Source organism: Andrena cerasifolii, chromosome 3 (assembly GCF_050908995.1).
Source record: "Andrena cerasifolii isolate SP2316 chromosome 3, iyAndCera1_principal, whole genome shotgun sequence".
Taxonomy (NCBI): Eukaryota; Metazoa; Arthropoda; class Insecta; order Hymenoptera; family Andrenidae; genus Andrena; species Andrena cerasifolii.
The window spans coordinates 16,690,633-16,713,260 of record NC_135120.1 but is presented as its reverse complement, the minus strand read 5'-3'; the positions used below and the strand labels follow the sequence as shown (position 1 = coordinate 16,713,260).

The following is a 22,628-nucleotide window of genomic DNA, read 5'->3' as shown; positions in this document are numbered from 1 at the left end:
TGCTCGAATGACTGAATAGTTATACTACGATCGATTTATCGAAGTTGTCCACTCAGTCGTCCGGGTAATCGACGTTCCATGCCTGCCAATCATTACTGACTCGTTATTGACGGTATAATACGAATTATTATCCAATTTTAGGAGCATTAGTGGAATTGATACCACATAGCAGATATAGGTTATAATATGTAGATACTGTAATATACAGGGTGATTCTATGAAACGGGACAAGCTGTTTCTATTTTCTACGCAAGGATGCAAAGTGGTATTTTCAAGCCATTTTCTTCAGGCTATAATTGAGGATCTGAAGATTGAAAAGAGAACACTAATTGAAAAATAGATTTTTTTACGTATATTACGTAAAAAAATCGTACCTCAAAAGCTGACAAACATGGAGCTGCACCCCTCCTGCTGCATGGTCCTCAATTGCTAACGAAGGAAATTCGATCCATTTTTAAATAAGAGGATAACAATATTTGTAATATATTTTCGAACCTTACAACAACAATGTTTTACATCTTAAACCCATTATTGAGAAATATCGACCACATCTCTGTATCTAACAGAATTAATGCGTTTATAATTATCCCCATACTATCAGAAAAGTGCCACTATAAGGTAGTGATAAATATCGCTTCTCAAATCGATACTTTTAATCCTGAAATATTACTACCCTCGCAACACGACTATTTAATTTTGGTGGATATTTAATACGTTACAACCCCAAAGAGTATCTACCACTCTCTGAACACATCAGCAAAATATAATACATGCACCCTTTAACGCAAAATTGGTGTGTCTAGTCAGTGGCGCCACCCAATGATTTTAAAACACCATTTAGGGTAGATGTCCCAAATACCGTGCTTTGACGCCGACTTGCTCGCGAAGGAATTAATTACTGACTTCTCCTACATCGAAATCTTCATGTGCCTTTTTGAAATTTTTTTTACTATGCTTTAATTGTTTAAAAATGCAACCTTCTCGTTTGTAACACATACATTAATAGTTTAACTTAATTAAAAAAAAATTATTTCCTTATTTATTTATGCGAGTTTTTTTGTACGGCTTCATTAAGCATAAAGGCACGGTAATTGAGACAGAGTACGGTAATTGGGACATCTACCGTAATGCTGGAAAGTTGCTGATATTGTGCAAAAGCCAACACTAGGAGACATAACGGGGCTAAAGAATCGGAAGGTTCCTTAATTAAGAAACTTGACCGTAGATGGGGTTGCGGAAAGATCGAAGTACATAGCTATACACAGGGGATGACATTTTGCCAGCACTAGGGGTGGACGGGTACGGTGAAAGAATATAAATTTGTCCATTATCCAGTGATTAGTTCACAGAGGGTTGCTTTCGTAGGCGTTCACCCCCTTCGAAATATGCTGTTGGCATGTAAAATTCATTCCACTATAAGATACGTCCTGCGATCGTGGATATTTAACTCGATCCATATTTGGAAGGGTGTTAAATTTGACATAAATATCATTGGCCTTTGTTTAATCTTCCGATTATTGACCCAAATTGTTTTGAAAGTTCGTAGAATTTCATCTCTATACAGGCTGATTTAGAACGAGTACAACAAACAGTGACAAATTGTTTAGGAGATCGTTCCAAGTAAAGAAAGTCTTATACAAACGTACCTAGATCCTATATTTACTATTTACGTAGTTGAGAATTTTTAGTGCCATATTAAAATCACATAGTTGAGACAAGGAAAGAAATTTTTAAGAAATTAAAACTAAGAGGAGTATGAGATATCAGTTATTTACAATTGAAAATGAAAGATAATTAATAATTTATTAATGCATTCAATGAAATTCGCATGAATAATGTATTGTGATTTTACTGTGATAGCAGTAAAACTTTGAATTGATGTAACTACGTAAGTATTGAGAATGAATTTATGTTTGTATTTGTCTAATACTTTTCACTCCGAATAATCTTTTAAACAACCTGTCAAAATATTTACACTAGTTTTGAATCACCCTGTGTAACATACAGTCGGACATATACAGCAGCGGACAAAAGATAGCGTAGTGTGAAAAGCATGCATCAACTACTAGCACAGATATACTATTTTATATAATTTGTAATATAGTGAATAGTGAAGGTTGTATTATCAAAACTGGAGGGTGTCATTTGTAGAGAGAAGATGTAAATTGTATAGCCAAGTATGCATAGACAGGAGAATACTGATGATCTTATAATGATAAACAGAAATACACTTACCTTCTGTTGGTAACGTTGCTTTATAAAATCACAGACCAGGTATAGAATAGACCTTTCACTCTATTGTCTTCTGTGTCACTCGATTTTGGGGCTCTAGAGCCCCATTACCATTTCCGTGTCGCATTCAACGTTACCGATTCAGAGTGGAATTCGATCGCAATCCTACTAGCGGTTAGAATTGAAACTAAATATGGTGAAGTGCTACGAAAAATGCAAATGTGAATCGATATAAATCGACACAATGAACTAGGTAGTAAACGTGCCGACAAACAACGCGGAAACCAGGCGAATTTACACTGTACTAACTTTACCGACTTCAGTGATTGTGTTGTATTAGTTCCCAGCGCCACCGTTCTTAAATATAGAGAGCGCGTCGAAACCTTTGATTTTTCACAAAATCGGTATTTCAGTTCGTGCGACACGAACTTCGAAAGGCTATGGTAGGCTGTAACTTCGTTATAAGTCGTCCTAAGGCAAAATTTCATTAGAGAAACTTGTTCAGAATCTCGTACCTTACCAACTCACAGAGTTCGAAAGCGCTAGCTCGACTTATAGGAAGGAATAAATGGTTGCGAGAAGCTAAATAACTGCTTACCATATTATGCACCATCCTGAGGCGATCAGTTGCTATGTTGAGAGCTGTGAATGAAAATTATGAAGTGCGAAGTGTAGAGAATGAAGTGTGGCATCTAGCGTGTGAAGTGTAACGGTGCAGTGTGAAGTGTGATGTGTAGAAGGAAAAGTGTGACCTGTGGAGGAGTGTGAAGTGCGACATGTAGAGGCGGGAGTGTGGCGTGTTAAGAGTGAAGAGTGACCTGTAAATATAAACTGTGATGAGTGAAGTGTAAAATGAGAAGTAGTATACAGTGTGCAGTGCAAGTGTGAATTAGGTAGTGTCAGTTATGGTGTTGTGAATTGAGAAGTGTAGGTCTAAAGTGTAGACTGTAAAGTTTTAACTGCGTCGTAAGGATGGTTAAGTGTGTACTATAACCTGTGATGTAAATTGAACAGGCGTAGTGTAAGAATGGTACACTTTTACTGACTTAACCGGCTTCTCTATTTAAGTTGACAAAACCACCGAAGTTCTGCGAAGTCGATATCTCAGTTCACGTGTCACGAAATTCTATAAAATGTTAAGGTGCGGTTCCACGACGAAGCAGCGCAAGGCAACATGTCGCATGTGAAAAAAAGATGCGACGATGTTGCCTGTTACCAAAAAACTGCCTCAGTGGAATCCCACCTTTAGGTCTATCCTACACCTCGTCTGTGCTTAAATTCTCCGTAAATGTGGATACATCATATTTCAATTTCATCGAAACCTCTTACATTGCTATTAACGGTACGATTTTAAATTAAATACAAATAGCAAGATAGCGTTTTTTTTTTTGCAAAAGAAAATAAGTTCGCACTTCACTTTATGCGACACAATTCGTATAAAATGTTAAGTCTACCCTGAGCTCGTCTCCGGTTAGGTCTATCCTATATTTGCTATCTGTAAGTCAGGAAAATAGTATTTATTACAGTGTAATATCAGTGATAAGGTGTTTGGTAAGGGCGCGAAATAAAAATGGCGACCAGTAGCTTGAAAATGTAACAACGGTTTATTTGTTTTAATTTAATATTTTTCTTCATACAATCGCATCAAAAGGTACACTTTGCAATTTGTTCTATTAACTTCCGTACGAAACGGAAGATCACCGATGCCGGTAACGTGATAAAAAAAAATGTCGAACGATGCAGAAAATCGCTTAACATTCTTCGTCGAACCAAATGGTTTCAAAGAAACAGTATCTAACATTCCAATCTTACTTTCTTCTTGCTTATAGTAAAATGCAGATTGCGTGAAAAAGTGAACGAAACAATTATGCTAATTACCTAGAATTTTTTTCCAATTCAATTCTCGAATTACTTTAAAGAGCGAAATCGAGGTTTCAAAAACACCATGGATCGAAAAAGTCCATAGCATAGTTTATTAGAGTTTCGTCGTTAAAAATTGCATATTAAAAATTTTAATAAATCGCATGGTAAAATAATATTATGCTTTCACGTGTTAAATAACACGACGCTACCCGCCGGTACTCTATAAAATTTGAAGCTTAAATAGACGGAAGTTGATTTACTTTATGAATAAAAGAATGTGGTGGCATTAAATGAATGTTAAAAGGTAATAAAATTGGAAAACGTAATTTTAGAACGTTCATTGAATTATTTTAATGATCACTTGTAATGTCCTTTAAAAAGTTTCTTTTTCCAATTTTCATCCAATTTAAACAATGTTTTTCATTTACCTTGAGACACTTTAGCACAGAATTACTCGACGATTATTTATACTAGTGTATAATACCAAGCACCACTTTCTTTTAATTGAAACGATTTATTTCAACATTCGCCTGAAACAAAAAATGAGACATAATTTTCAAATTGCAGAAATGTCACAGAAAACGACTTAATGATGTTCAAGTATGATGATTATCCCTATAACGTCTACTAAAAATCTGACCTTAGAAAACATGTGAAACATACTACATCTGTACGAAATACTCGAATATCCTTGCAATACGACAATTATGTATCATTTTAAGTAAGTAGGGATTAATTGTCACGGGGAGTAATAAATTACAAAATTTTTTATTTCTACATTTTGGTTCAGATGTACACCTTTCTCAAACTACGTATCAGTTTTTTCGAAACCAGTTTGGAAATAGAATTGCATTTAGAGAAGGATAAATGCGTTCTTAGAAACTGGAATAATTGAATCTACTAAAAAATAATTAATTTACATCTTTAATACTTTGCGAGTAATATAGAAATAAAAAAAGTAAATATATTGTGATGTCCGAATATTCGTAAGTGTTACTCTGTATCTAAGGATATTAAAAAAAAACTACTTCAAACAGTAGCTACTATCGTAATTTTAATTATGTAGTCCCAATTCAGTAACTATTGTCACCGAAAAGTGTTTGTAGCTACGAAAATCGGTGAAACACTTTTTATAATCAAACTCCTACCACGCTACGAGTAAAAACAAATTTTTCATTGGGTTTAAAATGCACAAATATAATTTAACTGCAACGAAACACTTCTTAACGGACTTCAAAAAGGAGGAGGTTACTCATTTCGTCACTTATATTTCATTATGTATGTATGTTCACGCTTAACTTCCGTATAGGTGCACCGATTTCGATGATTCTTCTTTTATTTGAAAGAGTATGAAGGTGGTACCTTGCTATTTTTTTTATTATTATCTAGAGACGCTAGAATTATCTAGAATTCCAAGTGTAATGTATGTTCGCGCATAACTTTGTAACGCGTGGACCGATTTAGATGATTCTTTCGTTGTTATATGGAGTATGTTCCCCAATTGATGCAATGATAAATGTTTTTTAACCGACTTCAAACAAACGTCACTAAAAATTATAAAATTATAAACTTTTTTTTTAAAAAAAAAGTAAATAACCGACTTCAAAGGTGCACTAAAAAGGATAAAAATTTTTTTCAAATCGGTGCCAAAATAGAAGCAGAATTAAATCAATTTCAAAAGCTTTATCAATTATAGTCCATTAGCACACTAACGCACGAGAATTAGAGTGCGCAAAAAATTAGTGGGACATCACGCGCCGAGCCGATTTAATTTCGTTTTTATTTTGACACCGATTTAAAAAAAAAATGATTTTATGGTTTTTTACTTTTTTTTAAAAAAAAGTTTATGTTGAAAATGATTTTAGAAATGAAAATTGCGTTCACAATAGTTACTGAATCACTATGTACAATAATTATTTATAGACATTTACATTAATGTTCACTAATATTTTTTAAATAACATAGATTTAAAGCTACCTGGCAATGTAGACGAGTTTGGAAAATACATGGCCAATGTTTGTTATGCCATCTTTCTTCTTGTTAGAATATCACTTTAAGAAAAGTTTAATTACTGTTACTTCAAAATTGAATTAACCTGAAGATACTAATATCGAATGAACAGAAAATTGGACCGTGAAGGGTTATCGTCGTTCCTAATTGCAACCACACTGTTTGAATCGCCTAGTCATCCATAAACTACAGGTAGTTTAAGATAAAGTTACCTTTTCGTGGGTCACTTAAGTCATTTTATCGATGTATTACGGGGTGTAAAAGAAATATAGATGGAAACCATAAGAGTTGGTAGAATTTGATGAAAGAAACAAAAAAGTTTAAACGCATTGTTTGTAAAGATGATAATCGATAACTAATTGCTTCAGAGATATCCAGAGATGTTCGAATTACGTTATTAAATTGATCAAATTAAATGCATACGAAATACACTGACCAGAAGTTTTTCTGAAAGATAACATTTCGAACATGTCTAAAGTTTATTCATGCAATGAATAATAGAGCTCGATTCCGGAGGGAACTTTTTACAAGCTGAAAACCTATTCAGATACCTTCGAAACTACTAGTTTACGATGATTTTTTTTTTTATTTCTTTCAGTGAGTTTCGTCAAGCCCTACAATTTGCGTCTATAGATTATTTATACAAGTTAAAAAACGCATGTGATGTGAAGGGGATTTTTAATGATTTTATTCAGGCGAATAAAGCGCAAGCCGAGTAATGGCTATCTTGGCAGGAAGCACGGAAGAATGAATAGGAAAAGAAGGAAATGCATTCGTTTCCAAGAAATGTAGTGGTCACTGCAACCAAATGCTACAGTAGAAAATTATATAGGGTGTACACAGTCACAGTCCGCACGATTTTTTAGGCACTTGCGATAGTGTAAGAAAAATACAGGCAAATTTAAATGAGAAAAATTTGAAAATACTTTATATTTCTGTAAAAGAAATCAAGGTTACCTTGAAGCTTTTCAATGGGACCATATCATTTTCTTTTTACAATACTGTGGAGAATAACGTGACAAATTAAACGACTTTTATAAAAAAAAAAACAACATAATTTATGCAAATAAACATTCAAGTTATGTTACCTTCTCCAAGAAAAAATGTTGTTTTGTTAAAGTCCTATGGATTTAATTTGGATCCACTGTTTTGCAGATTGTAATTATTTTGTTTCAAGATCTTTACTGTTCTTTAATTGCGTTCAATACATAATTTACTGTAAATATTCCCGCAAATAGAAATTAATCGAAGATAGATTTGAGGATTTATTCTACTAGAAGTTATCACACATTAAAGATTCGTAAAGGAACAAGAAAAACTGATGTGAATGAATATGTACAGTACAAATATATCGATCTAAGAATTAAATCAGCTCAAGTAATGATGTCTTAATTGATACTGTAAACTTTCCATTAAATATAAAATAGTACTTCTGCTAATCGTTTCATTTGTTCCAACATTCCTTCGAATATTCTAAAAAATGAAACTTACAGCCCCATTTAAGAAATTCAATGTGATCCTTGACTTTCTAATAAAAAATGTGTTTCTATAAATTGTTGTTACTTCAAATTTCTGGCTCGCTCAAAACGGACAAAGCTTCGGCTTCCTCACTATCAGGGGTGTCTACAAAAATGGTGCAAAAAATTTCGGTGACATTCCGTAACTCTATAACTCATTACCAAAAGGAGTGAGAAATGGAATTTAAAACAAAAAGAAAACAGACGACACGTAAACGGTTTTCAGCCGCAACATAAAAGCATTATTAAATCGCGATCACCAACGCGGTTTCAGTGTCGTACGAAGATACCCTAATATATTCAAGAGTAAGTATTGCAAAGAAGAAACGTAAATTCCGCTGGAACGTTCGTTCTCATTCAACAGCGAAACGAACCTTCGTCAATCGCGCGGCGATTAATCGCCAAGCATCCTTCCGCGTCCGTTAAAACGGTCATTCCACGTGACGTTAATCCGCAAATGAAATCTAGACACGAGATCTCCTCAAAGTAGTCTCGTCCTCGTGCAAACGACCATCGGTCAACCGAATTAACGCGTATAAACGCGATTGCTCAGAATCAAAGTGCGGGCAGAAATCAGCTGCCGTGCGACTCGGTTCGAGGGAATAGATCCCCCGGTCGAGCGAGGCAGAGGCGCGAGATCCTGCGAACCGCCTGAGCAGTCTGGAGAGCAGCCTCCCAGAAGAATAGAAAGAGTAAACGATCGAATAGAGGAGAGCAACGCTTTCTCCGCTTTTCCCAGCCGATCCTCTGCAAGTACATGTCCCTGGATCCTCTCACATCCCCTCAAACTGAACTCTTTTCTTTGAGCAAAGCGTCGATGTCTTTGAGGATATCGTCCGACGCCATGTCCAGCGTCAGATAATCATCCTCGTTCACGTTCAGCAGACTGTCACAGGAAGCCATGATGTCCTTGGCGTCCTCCGCGGGCTGCCTCTCCTCGTTTCTCTCCTCGTTCCTCTCCAGCTGCATCTGGTCTTCGTCGGTGCTGCTGTCGCACAGCCTGACCTCCACCTCGTTCCTCCTAGACACACTGCTCGACTCCTCGGAACTGTCTACCCTGTCCGTTGCGTTCACTTGACTACATTCGTCCCCCGTTTCCCCGTCTACACTGTCCTGCTGATCTTTACTCGTTAATTCACCCAGCTGCTCCCCAGCTTGGTCCCCAGCGGAGGCGAACCTCTTAGGAGACTTCCTCCTGAGCTTAACAGGTGGCACGTGAAGCACAGAGCCAGTACCCTCTGTATCGGTCCGCTTCACTTTACGCCTCTCCGCGCCGTCGTTGGAGTCCTCCAGTGTCCTCTTCACCCCCCTGACAAAAGTCGTTTCTCTGAGCTCGGCCAGCGTCTTCATGGCGTCCTTGAGGAAGTCCGCAGTCGACTCCCCTTTGCCGCCGGAGGCTGCCGGCTCGCCAGCCGGCTTGGGCTCCTTCTCTTGCACGGCTTTGCGCCTCTTTCTACGGCGTATCTCCTCCAACGTGAGCACCTCGAAGTCCAAGCCCTTCTCGCCGTTCTTCTCTTTGCCGATCTGTGGGTAGAGGCAGACCTTCCTCGTCCTCCTTGTCTTCATCTTGCCGCCGCCCACGTCGCTCTGATAGTCCTCCACCTGATACGAATAGTAGGCGGCGCTCTCGGCCTGGATCTCCTCCAATCTGATCTCCTCGTATGTCTTGCAGTAAGGGATCCTCGGCTGCGGCTTAACCGGGGACGGTACGCTTTCATTGTCCGATTCTGGAAGAAACACAGGACACGACATTGCGGATATTTCTTTTAATGGAGGGCGTAGCGGCAGGCGGTCCTCAGACGCTCGTCGACGCATAGCGTTCAACCGTCCTCGGAGCGAGCTTCCCAAAATGTACTTCTGTCTCTTTCTTTTTTTTTTTTTTTTTTTTATGTATGTATGTATATATATTTATGCACAGCTTTATGTTACTCTACGGTTCGATTTTTGTTTTCGGGCTTAGCGCCTCCCAAGCGTCTGCTCTCTCTCTGTTTGTAACTCCCTCGAGAGAATGAATCTTTATTAGAATCGAGGAAGGATTCTCTCGCAGTCAACCACCAGCACTTTATTGTCGTTCTTGCTAAACGTGTTGCCTCTAACATACTTTCGAAAAATTTGGATTCTAAACTAGAATGGTGGGATTAACGTACTCTATTCGGTAAAAGGAGAGTGTTTAATGACAATACAATTCCGATACTTCGATCGACACTCCTCGGACGGCGATCCATCTCCGCGTCTCCTTGCAACCACAGCCTCTCCGTGCTTGTCCTTGCTTTCCTCTCTTCCACTCTTTCTCTCCCTCTCTTTCTACATCTCTAGCTTTAGCGTCTGCTCCTTTATCATTGCTCCTTCTCGCACAGCTTAAACTGCCAGCTTTAACTCCTGATATTTATATCCTTACAGAAGCCACGAACGAAACTAGCGTGTCCCTGGTTAAATCTATGAATAAACAACGTCCTGTCGAGCGACTCGCCTCCTTTCTCTCCGGACTTCTTCGACTTTTTGGCCAGATAAGGAAACCGTACTCGTGACTTATGCTTAAAATCCAATGGGTGAATCGTTATCGTCGTTGGCAGCTCTTCGAATCTTTCGTCTTTTCTGTCTACTACTGTTCCTCGAAAACTCCCTGTTAAAGCTTGTCGCCTCTGTTTCTTTAACACTTCCAGGCACTTCCAATCGAAAACAATCGAATAGCATTCCGTGAGCCGTCTGTAAATCTCGAATGGAAACCTATTGTTCTCTTTCCTTCTTTTGCATCAAATTTAAAAAGAAAAAAATGAAAGGAAGATTCGACGAGAAAAACTTGTACCCCGGGATATTTGCAAAGAATAATTGAATTTAAAGGGCATTAGCAGGTGGAGCGCGGGACTTTCTTCTGTTGAGAAACTCGAACAGTGAATGAAGTCAATTTCGAATTCTAAGTGACATCTTTAGCTACTTCGTAGCTGTCGAAAGACGCTTTTAATTACGCTTAATAAATTAAACCGGTTCACTTCTCGCTACCAAACGAATCGAGCAATGTTAGACAACGATCAGTGGCGCGAATATGCAACATATATTTGTCACAAATGGAATCGCACGATTTAAACGTTGCGCACAATTTTCACGCGATGAATCGTGGCACGCGCATCGAAAGTTTGCTTGGTTTACAAAATCCTTGGAAGTTGCATGAAACCCCGCTGCTCGAGGGATCTCCGTGAAAATAATAGAACGCGGAATGTAAGCAATAAATTAGGAGGGAATCTTCCAAGTAGTCGCACGCTTTCAAGTGAAGTAGTCTTGGATGATTCAGCTACGTTTTGCTTTGATTTTTATTCGATTGTACAGAGCGACTTGGAAAGAATGCGAATTCATTACGAAGACTAAGTTGAAAATGCGAAAGCAAATCTTGTGTGAAAATTTGCCCCGAAAAATAATCCGCTCGATTGTGTTTTCAGAAACGAACGTATCATGTTCGTGGCCCGTTACTTGTATTTCTGTTTGCATCTATAAATACCGACAGTGATGAAATTCATGTCTTATCAGCCCTGCTTCGTTCATTTTTAGTGCCCACCAAAAGTGTGCGTTACGAAGATGCCGGTAACGAGTCGTGCAATGATAGAATCGTAAAAGATCTGTTACCATTAATTTTGGCAAACAGAAATAGCAAGGAACGTGCCTCTGAATAAATACGTTTGTCGAAGTAGAAACTTTCGATCTTGATTCCTTCGAGAAGAAGGGCAATTATTTTATTTCGCTACTTCGACTTAATTATTTTCACGCAAGAAAATCATTTCTGAACGGTGGAAGACACGAGCAGAGATAAGAAACTTTCCTTATCATTCTTTACATAAAATAGCATAGTAAGAAGAAACATTTTCTTCTAAGTTTTTCAAGGTCATCCCAAAATCACTCTTCTATTTTTTATATGGATTGTTATATTTCTATTTAAGTGCCGTGAAAGATCAATTAATGTATCTGTTTTTTTTTAACACTTTCACGGTACTAGAACGAAAATATAACGTTGCAATAAAAAAAAGGCACGAACTTACTCCGAAACCGTTTCAAAAGCTTCGAATAAAGCTTCCCTTTGTACCATCTGATTCGACACAAAGAATAAAGGAAAGCATTCTCATATTTCCTCATATCCTTTCTCCAAAGACACTCTGTACATCGAATAACATTGAATTACGTACAATAGTTCTATTTGAAATAATCACGGACTCGCTAAAACTGTAGAAACTGAAATGTTTGTCATCTGCAAATTGGAAAGAAAAGTATTATGTTTTCTTTCAAATTTCCATGACCGCAAGCTTCAGTGTTTATACAGTATTCCTCGCCACGTTTGCTTCTCCCTGGAACCGCCACGTTAGATGTGCAACAAATGAATTGCACCATCCAACGAACAAGCTATCAACATTTACTAATCGCAATATCTGCTCGCAACGTTCTACGCAACGTTTATGACAAATGCGAAAGAAAAGTATCATTCGAAAACTGTCCGCCCGGTGCGCAGAGACGATTATACTTGCACAGAATCGGCGGAAATAATTGCTAAGTCTCACGAACTATTGTGAGGTAGATTAAAAGGCACCGTAGAGATCGTCGCTGTCACACCGGCCTTACTTTCCCTTTCTTTTTCATAGTATCAAGTTTATTGAAATCCAAGTATCATCCCAAGGAAAATTAATGATTTTTCATTCGTTTACATCGATTCATTATAGCAAGGAATTACGTGTCGCGTGTTCAGCGTATAATCTCTCTTAAAGCGAATTCCTTTCTCGGGAATTACATAAGGGACTTGTTACTCGCTTTTATCTCGCTATTAATCGCCGAAAAGGTAAATTTTTACATATCGTTTAGTCGGCGCAACGACAATTCCTCTCGCTCGTTGCTCGCCACCCTCCACCTTCCGGCTTCTCTCGGGAGAACGTTGCAATTTAAAGGCGAACATTCGATTCTTAAATCCGCAAGGCTGACAATATCATTTCGATTTTCTTTCGGAAGGAAGAACAAGCGCTGAACGATCGAGACGAAGGTCGAAGTTGTCGTTGCTCGTGGCAGATTGCGCATGTAATTTCCGTGACATGACGACGCGAAAGACAATTGTCGTACAACTGTAGAGGAGCGGCGAATCTTCGGGAAATTATAGTATAACAACATCAATAACAGTGGTGATCGTGAGAATAATCGTAATAATCATACTACTAACGGCAGTAGCAACAATAAATAGGGGGGGAAAAAGAACAAAAAAAAAAAAGAACAAGACGAAAGGCAATAGATTGACGAAGTAATATAATTCAAATAGTAAACCATCGTCCGAACGGAGGACGCAAGAACAATGATTGCAGCTGGACGTGCACAATAAGTAACAATTAGAAAACAATAGAATTCGTATAAAAAAAATAGAACCCCAAAAAATAGGTAAACTAGCAAAAAACAATCCATAACTTGTAACTAATTACTTAAATAAAAAACGAGAAAAAAAAAGAATTTAAAAAATCCTAAGAAACAATTTCGAAGAATACTCAATATTCTACGTTCAACGAAAAAAGTAATTGTATAAGTAGCGATAATTTTTTTTTTTTTTTACTTTCCATTATATTTTTCTTTCTCTTTTTGCTCAATGCACGAGGAAGCGAAGTCGCAACTTCTGCAAATGTTTTGCGATTACGGTTATGCGAATCGCCGACGGACCCTCGCATTATTTCGACTAAAAATCGTAAAAGACGATTACAAATCGCTAAATGCATTGTTTAACTAGCTACACATTGATACGAATAATTTGCGATCGAAAAGATGTAATAAATAAAAGGAATCAAGGTCGTCGCCGGCGACACAGTTCCAGCTGCTGATCTCTCTTTTTCATCTTCGTTAAGTATGTTACATATAAATTAGTACTTTTGCGCTATTTTTTTTTTTGTCTCTTCTATTCACGCACACACGCACTAGCGAAGAAGTTACATGCGTTACAGGCCGTTTAATTTCGTAGAAAATATAATGAGAGCGGTAATCGTACTCGCTGCGCTGAAACGCATCAAAGACGATCCTCCAGATTCAGGAAAAATTCAATTCGTTTCTCTTTTCTTTCTCTTTTTTTCTTTTTTTTTTTTGTTCGCGTGTACGAGTCATTCATTCCCTCGTTTCGCAGGCAAAGCAACAGCGGCGAAAGAAATCTCGCCCTCGCGAGCGCTCTTTCGTTTCTTTGTGGAAGCGTCCTTGACGTACAAATTTCACGCAGCAACGGGGCACAACGACATCGAATACTTTTAACGCACAAAGGCCTGTAATGGTAAATATACTGGTTCAGTACTTTCCGAGTTCTTCCGTGCGCGGTATATCACATTCAATGAATTCACGATCATTAAATCCATTTGAGTTTAGCTGTAGATACAATCGTAAGGTATCAAATATAAGCTGGCATTTACTGGCAAGTTCTTTACAACGGAAACGAAAGAAAAGAAAGAAGAAGAAAAGAATGAAAGACAATCCGTATCCTATTAATTTTACGCTATCCTTATAATATACAATCTGTTTCTCTTATACACGTCTTCCATAACCCCCGTCCAACCCCTCCATCCCCTGCCAACCTTCGCTCTCCCAGTTACATCTGTCACCGTTCCGGTTGCATACAAAATTACGTACAAAATAAGAAATCTTTCCGTTCCCTATCGTCTCGAGACTTCAACGCCACGCTTGTTCATCTCGCGAACGCTTGCATGTATCTTTAAACGAATATTTTTATCTTCTGCTCTCTTTTTTTTTTTTTTTTTTTTAGTCGGCTGAAACGATAAAGAGAAATCACTAGGAAGCGTGATTAAATCCTAGGGACTAGAACGTTCAAATTCTACCCGTATATAAAATTGGAGACGTTCACGATCGATGCTCGAAACACTCAATTACGCGGCCGACGATTTATCTCGATCATAAATATATATATATATTTATATGTGTGTGTGTATGTAATATTAGTGTAGCTCAATATATAATATCTCATTATGCTGTCGAGTTCTCGTAATATAAAGATTATATCAGTTCCCCCTTATATCTCCCGTGCGGATCTAGACGCAAATAGTATCTCGCGGTGGAAATAATAATTAATGCAATTTGCTTCCACTTGTAACGTCTAGGATACTCGTCGCGAGAAATGCCTGTTTTCCCTCCTCTTTTTTTTTTCTTTTTAGAAGAAACAAATGCGAAGCGATATATTATGCGACCGGAACGAGAATTTAACGGTACTATTTCACCGAGTTCCGCCTTTGCTTCGCGTTAAAAATACATGTATGTAAATATTATGCCTTGTACGCATGCAATATGTGTGATATTAAGTCGCATTTCTCTCCCTTAAAAGTTCCCCTCGCCTTAACGCGAAACCTCTTCCTGTATCTGTGTATTATATATATATATATATAATATTTCATATAAATACATAAATATATAAGCATACGTATATATTTATATATTTATAGCTATCGTAATGTATCTGTATTATATAATTTTATATTTCGTCGTTTAACCCTCTTGTCTCGTGTTCGCGTGCGATCCACGCTCGAAGTAGTCCTTCCGTTTCCTTCCATTCTTCAACTAAATGGGGACAACACGTCTGTATAGAGCAACGTACGGGGAATCGGGAAGGACGACCTCGGCGAAAGAAACGTAATCTGTCCCTCTGTGCTTCGACGAAGATGCGTTTCATACTGGTCACTGGTAAGTTTCTCATCATACTCGATTCGATTGAAGGGGGGAAAAAGTTCACCCGGCCTCCGCACCTTCGTGAGTTCTTTCCTACGGTGGAATCGCGAACGCAATGCTGTTCCTCTTACGCCGCGGTAATGTATCTCGCTTTCAGCGGGTTAATTCGTACATTCAACGCGCAAACTGAATTACACGCGTGTTAAATGAGAAAAGAAAAAGAGTCCGTCAGATTTCCTATCGGCGGGGCCTGGGAGGCTCCGCCGTTATCTGATGCCGCACGATTCGGCGCAACGTTTGGCCTCCTCTTGAACGTACGAATTCTCGTATTGAATTTTCTCTTGTACATCCGTTACAAAGCAACGCAACACCGCAACAATGTGCAACGCTATTGTAGGAAATTTTATCTATTTATCGCTGTCACGCTCTGTTATCCCATGCCGTTTCGAAATTCGCTAATTCGTGTGGTGAAGCCAAAACATATGAAGGCATTATTTATATCGTTCGTGTGTACGCGTGAAATCAAGGCTGGGATTACGGTTAAATCGAGTACTATTTATCCTAAATACAAACTTATTTTTCCTGTCTAATCGTCTCAACGTTGTCTCTCCTCTCCTTCCCGTCTGAAGGAAGGAGAAGAAAGAGCGCTACTATCGTTCGCATGTAATGATTATGTGCAACGTTATTGGACGAAAATAAAGCACGTGTGCGCGTGTATCCGAGGCAGTATTCGGCTCGAATAATTTCATTCGTTGGTCATACATCGTCGAGCTCGGGGCGTAATCCGGTAAGAGCACGAGAAAGAAATGAAAAAACTTAGGACACTGGCAAGACATTCCCTTGAAACCACTTTCCATTGACGAATTATGCATCGAGCTCAAAGTATATGACCTTCCTCTCTTTCTCTCTCTCTCTCTCTCTCCCTCCCCCTCCCACCCTCGCTCTCTCTCTCCCCCTCTCCCTCTCACAAAAGAGATGCTCCTTGGTCGAACAATTAGACACCAAACGCGTAAAACTATAATCTCCATAAATAAACAAACATTTCACCCTACGTTCTGACGTTGAATCGATATCGGGATATCTGTGCGAGTTCAGATCGTGTGTGTGTGGCAAAGCGACGACCCATAGCTATCTTCTTATTCATCCAGTACAGTTTCGTTTTGGGTATCATAGTAGCATCAACGAAAAGACGTGAATACACTTCGATCTTGTTTTCTTTATTGCGGCATTCGGGAAAATTCGAGGCTCATCGCGTTGCCGCTGGAGAAAGATAGCCATAGGCAGTTAGAGGGCTACAGGCAAAGTTTAGATATAGCAGCCCCTGGAAAAATTGATATTCAAATCTACGTTTTTTTTTTTACATTCTTTTTATGTTATGGTTTTTTGTTTTTTTTTTTTCGTTTTTTTTTCTTTGCTTATGGTAAGATCGTCGAGTTTCTTTTCTGACGACACAATTATTCACAAATTCTCTAACGGATGAGGTATGCCAACGTAAGCAACTGTGTTCCGACAAATATCAATATTAATTTGTCATCCGATAATTTCAAACTGACTTCTTTAAGAACACAGCTCCATCGGATTAATCTAAATGTTGCATGTTACCCCTCTTCCCAGTGGTAATATGCTGTGTATACAAAATTATATGCGGATTCAATCATATGGAGACAACACGTATCTTTGACTACAGCTTTAAAAGTGTGATGTACACAGACATTTGAAACTATCTTTCAAAGGAATCTCTTCAGGTATCAATATAATTTTACGATCTTATTCTATCCAATAATAAAGACAACGATATAGATCACCTATTGCTTTTCTCTACGCTTTCTTAGCTAATGAAACATCTTCTTGCGCATATCTTTTTTCGTAGTTTTCTTTTTCTTCAAGCGAGTTAAATGAAAATTATTAATACCTTATTAGTATCTATTACATATTAATTATTGAAATTATTAATATATATATATATAGAATATATATATAATCTTATTTGCGTGAATAATTCTACGCGGTGCAGTCTTTATTATTGAAAAGGAAATTTAAAACGTACTTTATGGATTCACGATACATTTACGTGTGTCTGATGCTATTAGAAGCCATTATTAGCAAAATATTGAATAAGTTTTTCAATGACAATGATGCAGCTTAAGCTGCTTTCTCGTAAAAGGCTTGTTTTTTATATGGTTTGCTCTCATCAGTTCATTTTCTGCGAAACAAGTCAAGCGAAGATCGATTAAGTATCGGAAATGTACTAACATTCCTGGTGCTCAATCAATATAAAAATCTGCGATAAGTTCTCTGCAAAATGGGAAGTACGTTTTTACTTTAGCGTATAAAGTATTGTATACGTTTATATGTTTATACGATACTTTACATCTTCTAAGAACACTATCAAGTCGTTTAACGTAACTTTATACTTGTTTTTCCCTTTTGTTTTCCAAGATCTCTTTCATGCACGTTTCTATGCTGGTTGACCGGCGACAGAAATTTACATTGTTACAATCAGAGCGTTCCGCCGATTCTAAAATCGTTTGTATGACGTCATTTCAAAATATGGGAAGGGGAATCTTGATGTCTGAAGCTGAGAAGTCTGTCGCGTATGAATGGGTGAATATGGCGGCTGCTGGAGGAGCGGAGAGTTATGCTGATTTTGCAATGGCGATAATGATTGGCCAGGAGAATGCGCGTGTAGATTTTGCGGATGAGAGAATGATAATGCATGGTGGCAGGGGGAGGTCTGTGAATTTTGTACATTAGATTGCGGTACGTTTAAGTTGTTTGTGACATTGATATTGTTTAGTATGTTGAGACTGTTAGAAACATTGTTAGGGATTGTCAGATTGCTCGGTATGCTGAGTGCATTTGGAATATTTATACTCGCTTGTAGACTGGGTGGAAGGGAAAGAGTAGCCGATGTAAGATAATGTACGCTGAAAGATGGACGGGGGGGCTAGTAAAGCCTCATACCTTCTTCAAATTTGACGATAAGAGGATCAACAGCTGGACTGCCAATAAAACTGCCCGCTTCGCTGCTTCCTCTGCCTTGATCTGATTCTGTACTACTACCATCGTATTTTGTATCGTCTGGCAACAATAAACAAGGAAACCGATGATAGACACCGATATAATCATTAAAGAGTTGTATTATATAACGTGTGTCTTGAAATATGCTTACCAGGGCGATTTAACCATTCTGGATTTAATGACTTTGATGTTAAGTCAGAATTCTTCACCGGATTAATAGGATCATTGGTAATCGTACGAGCATTCTTATGCATGAATGGACAATGTGGCTTCCTACAGCCTCCTGGCTGTGTTTCCCAATAACATGGTATTGATTTACGATTTTTCTATTTGATTAACAAAAAAGAAGAAGGAGCGTTAACAATTTTGATTAGTTTCTTTTTTAATGATTCATTATTTCTCTGCCCGAAGTGTACTTACTTTCAATTCCATATGCCTAAAGTTACAATGTTCGTCGAAGCATTTATCCTGCACCCAATACACGCACATTGTTTCGCAACCCAAGGCAGATGGTTCATGTCTGAATGGACAATTATCACCCTTCAAACATAATTATGAATTAATGAGACTGGCAAACGACAAAGCACGAGTGCATAGTCGGCGTCAAAAAGATAGCGTAACTTGGTTTGAAACTGGACGCATTTAATAAAGAAAAATTAATGGACGTTACTTTTACAGATGAGGGGAAATTTAAATCAGGCTATTATAATTTATACAGGAGATAGATAAATTTAGAAATTGATCTGTTTAGAAAACACAGTTCAATGATTAGGTGACTCAGGACTTGTAGTATATTATACTTAGTACTCATTAAGCTACATACAAAATGCTTTGTTTAATAGAGCTCAAAGACAAACATTTCTAAAATTAGAAGCCAGTTTTTGATCTTGGTAACGTAAGTATCTTGTTTCCTGTTGTTTATCGCATTTAGTGCCTGAACAAATAAATGCCTTACAACATGCTTACATTTAGTTTCATATCAAAAAGAGGATATCAATCCGAAAGGGACCGGTGGCCGATCGAGAGGAGGTTTGGGGAGGGGGTGTGGATCCTAAATCTAAAATTGTAGCTTCGGGTATTTATTAGTTTCCGAAATATTAATAAAAAATTATTGTTAATTTTTTAAAAATTTTTTTGGGCGTTGGTGCAGGCCCCCCTACCCGGGAACCCTCCCATCCTGTCATTTTTTATTTTTGAAATTTTTTTTCTCACATCGGTTCGCTACCATGCTTTACGCGCCCGCCAGTGGGCGCGCGCCCCCGCGCTAATCTAGCCAAAACCAATACTAATACCCGGGACCAGGTGGAAAGTGGAATGCGTTGTGTCGGTATAAGTCCATAGAAATATTGTTAAGAGGGGGGGCCGTGGTAAAGTGATTAAAAAAAAAATCGGTAACGTGTACCCTTTTATGCACAATTACCCCTGCTAAAATTTTATATTTGGGATCTTTCCACACCTCTCATAATACCCACCAAGTTTCATCTCGATCGACCACCGGTCCCTTTTGGAAGTACAGCCCAAAATAATATTGTACTATTAATTAGCCCGGCGGGAGGCGCACCCCATATTGTAACACAGGTTGTCGCTACCGAGTCAAAAATACCCAAAATTGAAACGTAAAAAACCACGGTTCCAGAATTTTTTTTTTAACTTTGTAATTTTTAAGTTAAAGTACAGTGTTTTAAGAATCAAACAAAATTTATGAAATATCTTAAAATCTTTATTAAAGTTCTTTAAAAAATTGTAACAAAAACTCCAACAGTCTTTTCTATTTTCGCGACTAGCGCCTCTGTGGTAAATTTTACCCAGTAGCATATAAATACACTTGTGAATTACAGTGAACCAACTATATCCATTTTTTCATTTAGTCAATAAGATGTTATTGTAGATGTAATACTGATCAAAACATTTGAATATTCCAAAATATTGAATAACAGTTTTATACAGAAGCCTGTATCTAATATTCCCTTGCCATGTGGTATGAGCACTGTACATCCACATTCCAATGAGAGTTGATAAATGAGTAAACAAGGTATTATGACAAGTATTAAAGCCGGGTGTTACGTAAATAAACTGAATTGAGATTTACATAGAGAGAAATCAATTGTAGGACAACCAAATAATCAAATAACATCACTGTATGTATCACGAAGTACAAGTGAATTACTTTTCTAATAAATTGGAATAACTGTTTTCGATTGACCAACAAGATTGCCTGACTCAAAGGTAATAGAGAATTGTTGTGGAAGGAATTATATACAAAAGTAGAGAACAATTTCAATGCATAGGAGATTTAAAAATTTGTATTATATAAGAATGGCTTAAATTGTTACCAGAAAGGACAGACAATAGTTTTTCAAAATCAGGGAGGTCTTATAAAGCCTTAAATTATAAGCGAGTTTTCGTTTTGTAATAACCGTAAATAGTTTGTCGAATAACGTAGTATTTTATTCATTCGTAAGTGTTAATTAAATACTTCTTTTTTTTTCCACAAAAAGTAAATATAACAGTTACGCGCCTAGAAATATTGAATTTGCAAATTCTGTAAAAATTGTTTGTACAGAGTACGTTATAATCAATATTAACGTAAACATGCTGCGGGCTATCTTTTTGCCGTGGACTGTAGCAATAAACGAAGAAACACCGTAAAGTGTATCATTAAAGCGGAGAATTGCAGTGCTCATTATAAATATCAATACTGCAAGGTAACAACATCAAAATCATGAAATGATCGATGTTCAATATCACACTACCTCGCCAAAAGTACCGGACAATCGAAAAAAAATTCTTAACTGTTCCAATTTAATGACAAATACTATTATGACCTCCAGTTGATGCTGAAATTATCAAAAGACTGGATGGTGCAGGGGCAAAAAAATGTTAGAGAATTTCGGGCCCTTAATGTGATTGAAAACGCACAGTATTGGCGAAAGAGTAAGAAAGGATAGTTGTTATGATATGTAAATAGCTAATTTGTCGATTATTTGAAAAAGGAGGGTATCGTGGAACCTGGCTTCAACATGGCCGATCTAACCTCGCGAATTCAACGGGACAGAAACAATATGGAACAAATTTATCGAGCGTTTAGAATTTCGTCGCGCCGATTAAATTCAACGAGCATTTCGCTCGCGCCGTTAACGACGGGAACTTACCTTTTTGCACGTAGAATAATAGAAAAAATAACAATCGGTATTCTTATGACTGCGCTCCATTTGCAAGAACTGATAGAAAGATGAGTGATCGTGTTCCTTGCTGAAACAGACAATGTTTAAATTCATTTGCGAGATCGAAAACTAAGAGAACTGCAGGAAGGGAGCGAAAAAGGGACGGTTAAAAATAAAACGTTACCACTTCGTGCGAAACATGATTCTAAGTTAGCGTATCGTGCACGACTGCCAGTTCGATGTTATTGGGAATACATTTGAATTCGAAACGTGAGGGGTTACGGATATTAGTACCAACGAAAATCACCTTTTTTTTCAACGTGTATTGGTTGTATACTCATTACTTACATGTGGTGGCAGCGATTCCTTGGATGACTTCTTTTTTGCCCCTTCGCTTTGACCCACACACTGAACCGACTCGCACACGGATTTAAGTAAATACTTCGACCTGTCGCCTCTGTCGCTGTAGACGCTATTCAGTAATAGATAGCGGCGCCGGAAGCTACCGATCAAACGCGAAGTTGCACGATGTATTTGCGCGCCTTTTTTAACTTGTTATCCTTGCTCGCAGCATTTGCAACATTGTTTTGGTTATTCAAAATTGAAACAAGTAAGGTAATATTCGAAATGTATAATTAAAGCGAGAAAATGATTTCATCGGAAGAGTCAGGAAATGATGTATTTCATTATTTCTAAAGTGTCGAATGAAATATTCCATTTTCAATCTTCAATTATTGTAAATATTTAAAAGGCCCTATAATAGTAAATGTAAGCTAGAGGAAGTTACTGGGAAAGGTGTTACTAAATTTATAATTACATTTGATCGAATAATTCTGTAATCCCCAAAAATGCATAATAATGTATGATAGACTAACACTTTAGCTAATTGTCTTGACAACCCTTGTGTGAAATGTGAAGCAAAAATTTCAAATTAATTGTCTGTAAAACATTTCTATTTCAAATTTTATCCAACTTTCACACTTTATTGTAGCCTTAGTTGCGCAGTTATAAGGTACTTAAGAATTTCTACATTTAAAATAAAATATCTTACTTATATTTGTATTTTATTTTTAACAACTCGAATAAAACTATAGTTTGTTAAATTCTTAAGTCTTCAAATGCATTATTGCATCTACTATCTAGCATTTTAAGC

At 37.5% G+C, this 22,628-nt stretch overlaps 1 protein-coding gene across 3 annotated transcripts; it reads right to left on the bottom strand.

Annotated features, from left to right (window-relative positions):
- Positions 1 to 3,813: 3,813 nt before the first annotated feature.
- LOC143367369 (uncharacterized) lies at positions 3,814 to 21,962 on the bottom strand. 3 transcript variants are annotated; one of them, XR_013085027.1, is made up of 7 exons: positions 21,660 to 21,817; positions 21,464 to 21,563; positions 18,732 to 18,851; positions 18,463 to 18,637; positions 18,255 to 18,371; positions 6,073 to 9,349; positions 3,814 to 4,625 (listed from the first exon to the last, which is right to left on the bottom strand). XR_013085027.1 is itself a non-coding variant. In XM_076809110.1 (6 exons), exons 2-6 carry the CDS (start codon positions 21,521 to 21,523, stop codon positions 8,406 to 8,408), a joined length of 1,416 nt encoding a protein of 471 aa, XP_076665225.1. In that variant the 5' UTR covers positions 21,524 to 21,563; positions 21,824 to 21,962; the 3' UTR covers positions 3,814 to 8,405. The 3 variants fall into 3 exon arrangements, 2 of the variants coding, with proteins under 2 accessions (XP_076665225.1, XP_076665224.1); XM_076809110.1 differs by lacking the exon at positions 21,660 to 21,817 and adding an exon at positions 21,824 to 21,962 and having other exon boundaries at positions 3,814 to 9,349; XM_076809109.1 differs by having other exon boundaries at positions 3,814 to 9,349.
- Between the last annotated feature and the right edge of the window lie 666 nt (positions 21,963 to 22,628).

Bases quoted from the DNA above. Each gene is read 5' to 3' on its own strand.
- LOC143367369 (XM_076809109.1), bottom strand. The intron at 18,372-18,462 runs GTAAGCATATTT...TATTGTTGCCAG, and splicing joins AGAATGGTTAAATCGCCCTG to ACGATACAAAATACGATGGT. The intron at 9,350-18,254 runs GTATGAGGCTTT...TGTTTCTTCCAG, and splicing joins TATCGTCAAATTTGAAGAAG to AATCGGACAATGAAAGCGTA.